The 1,205-nt window shown below is 56.9% G+C and overlaps 1 protein-coding gene across 1 annotated transcript in view; it reads right to left on the bottom strand.

Moving 5' to 3' along the window:
• Positions 1 to 34: 34 nt before the first annotated feature.
• Positions 35 to 1,205, bottom strand: part of GUITHDRAFT_107966 (hypothetical protein) — a gene marked incomplete at both ends in the record, with an annotated part of 2,137 nt that continues 966 nt past the window's right edge. Inside the window, 2 exons of the mRNA XM_005833282.1 lie at positions 35 to 148; positions 581 to 640. Of these exons, the coding sequence (XP_005833339.1) occupies positions 35 to 148; positions 581 to 640 (174 nt within the window). The remainder of the gene's footprint in view (positions 149 to 580; positions 641 to 1,205) is intronic.

The raw sequence follows: 1,205 nt of genomic DNA, 5'->3' as shown, positions 1-1,205 counted from the left end.
AGAGAGAGAGGAGGAGGAGAGGAGGAGGAAGGGGCTAACGTGGGGGAGACTCGAAGGCAGCAGCGTCGATGACGGCAGATGGAAGGGGAAAAATTACTTTCCAGTTAGGAGCGCCGAGGTAGATGGGAACAGCGCCGGCCTGAAGCACCTGAGGCATCGAGATGAGAAGAGAGGATGAGAGCGAAGAAGTGAGAACAGGAGGGAGGGGACAGGACAGGACAGGAGTGAAGAAGAGGAGAGGAGAAGAAGAAGACAGGAGAGGAGAAGACAGGAGAAGAGAAGACAGGAGAGGAGAAGACAGGAGAGGAGAGGAGAGGAGAAGAAGAAGGAGCAGCAAGGTGGGGAGGAGGGAGGAAGGGTCTGCAAGACGGCAAGAGGGAGGAAAGGAGAGTTGGGTGTAGGAGAGGAGGAGAGACGAAAGGAATCAGATGGTGGTAGAAGTGGAGGCAAAGCGGAGGACGAGGCAAGGAGGAGGAGGAGGAGGAGGAGGAGGAGGAGGAGGAGGAGGAGCAGCAGCAGCAGCAGCAGCAGCAGCAGCAGCAGCAGCAGCAGCAGCAGCAACCACAAGCAAGAGTGTTACCTCATACATCTTCTCAGTTACGTAGTCGACATCTCTTGTGTTCTCGACTGCGAGAGCGAACTGAAAGAGGAGGAACATGAGGCAGTCATGGTAGCGCAAAGCAGAAGGAAAGAGCAACGAGAGAGGAAGGGAGGGAGACAGAGACAGGGAGAGAGGAAGGGAGGGAGACAGAGGCAGGGAGAGAGGAAGGGAGGGAGACAGAGGCAGGGAGAGAGGAAGGGAGGGAGACAGAGGCAGGGAGGGAATAGTGCTGGCATTGAGTCCTTTGACCTTATAGCGCGAGATCACCATCATCTTCACAGTCGATTGAGCCTCCTGCAGAGTAGAATGTGAATCAAGGGAGAGGAGTAGGAGGAGGAGGAGGAGGAGGAGGAGGAGGAGGAGGGAGGGACCTGTGCTGTTCGCCATGAACTGGGCTGGTGAGGACAGAGGTGAGGTTGTCAAGCGCGAGTGACGAGGGTCGAGCAGCATACAACGGTCACGTGGAAGTTGCGAAGGAGCTGATAGCCAACGGGGCGAACGTGATGGCCAAGGTGGGGAGGAGACGCTGGGAGGAAAGAGGCGTTTGACGCAGTGGCGCAGACCAAGGGAGACTGTACCCCCTACGTGAGACTTTGCGGCTTCT

Source organism: Guillardia theta (genome assembly GCF_000315625.1).
Source record: "Guillardia theta CCMP2712 unplaced genomic scaffold GUITHscaffold_31, whole genome shotgun sequence".
NCBI classification, from domain to species: domain Eukaryota; class Cryptophyceae; order Pyrenomonadales; family Geminigeraceae; genus Guillardia; species Guillardia theta.
The sequence above is the reverse complement of the archived record's forward strand: the minus strand, read 5'-3'. Positions and strand labels throughout refer to the sequence as shown.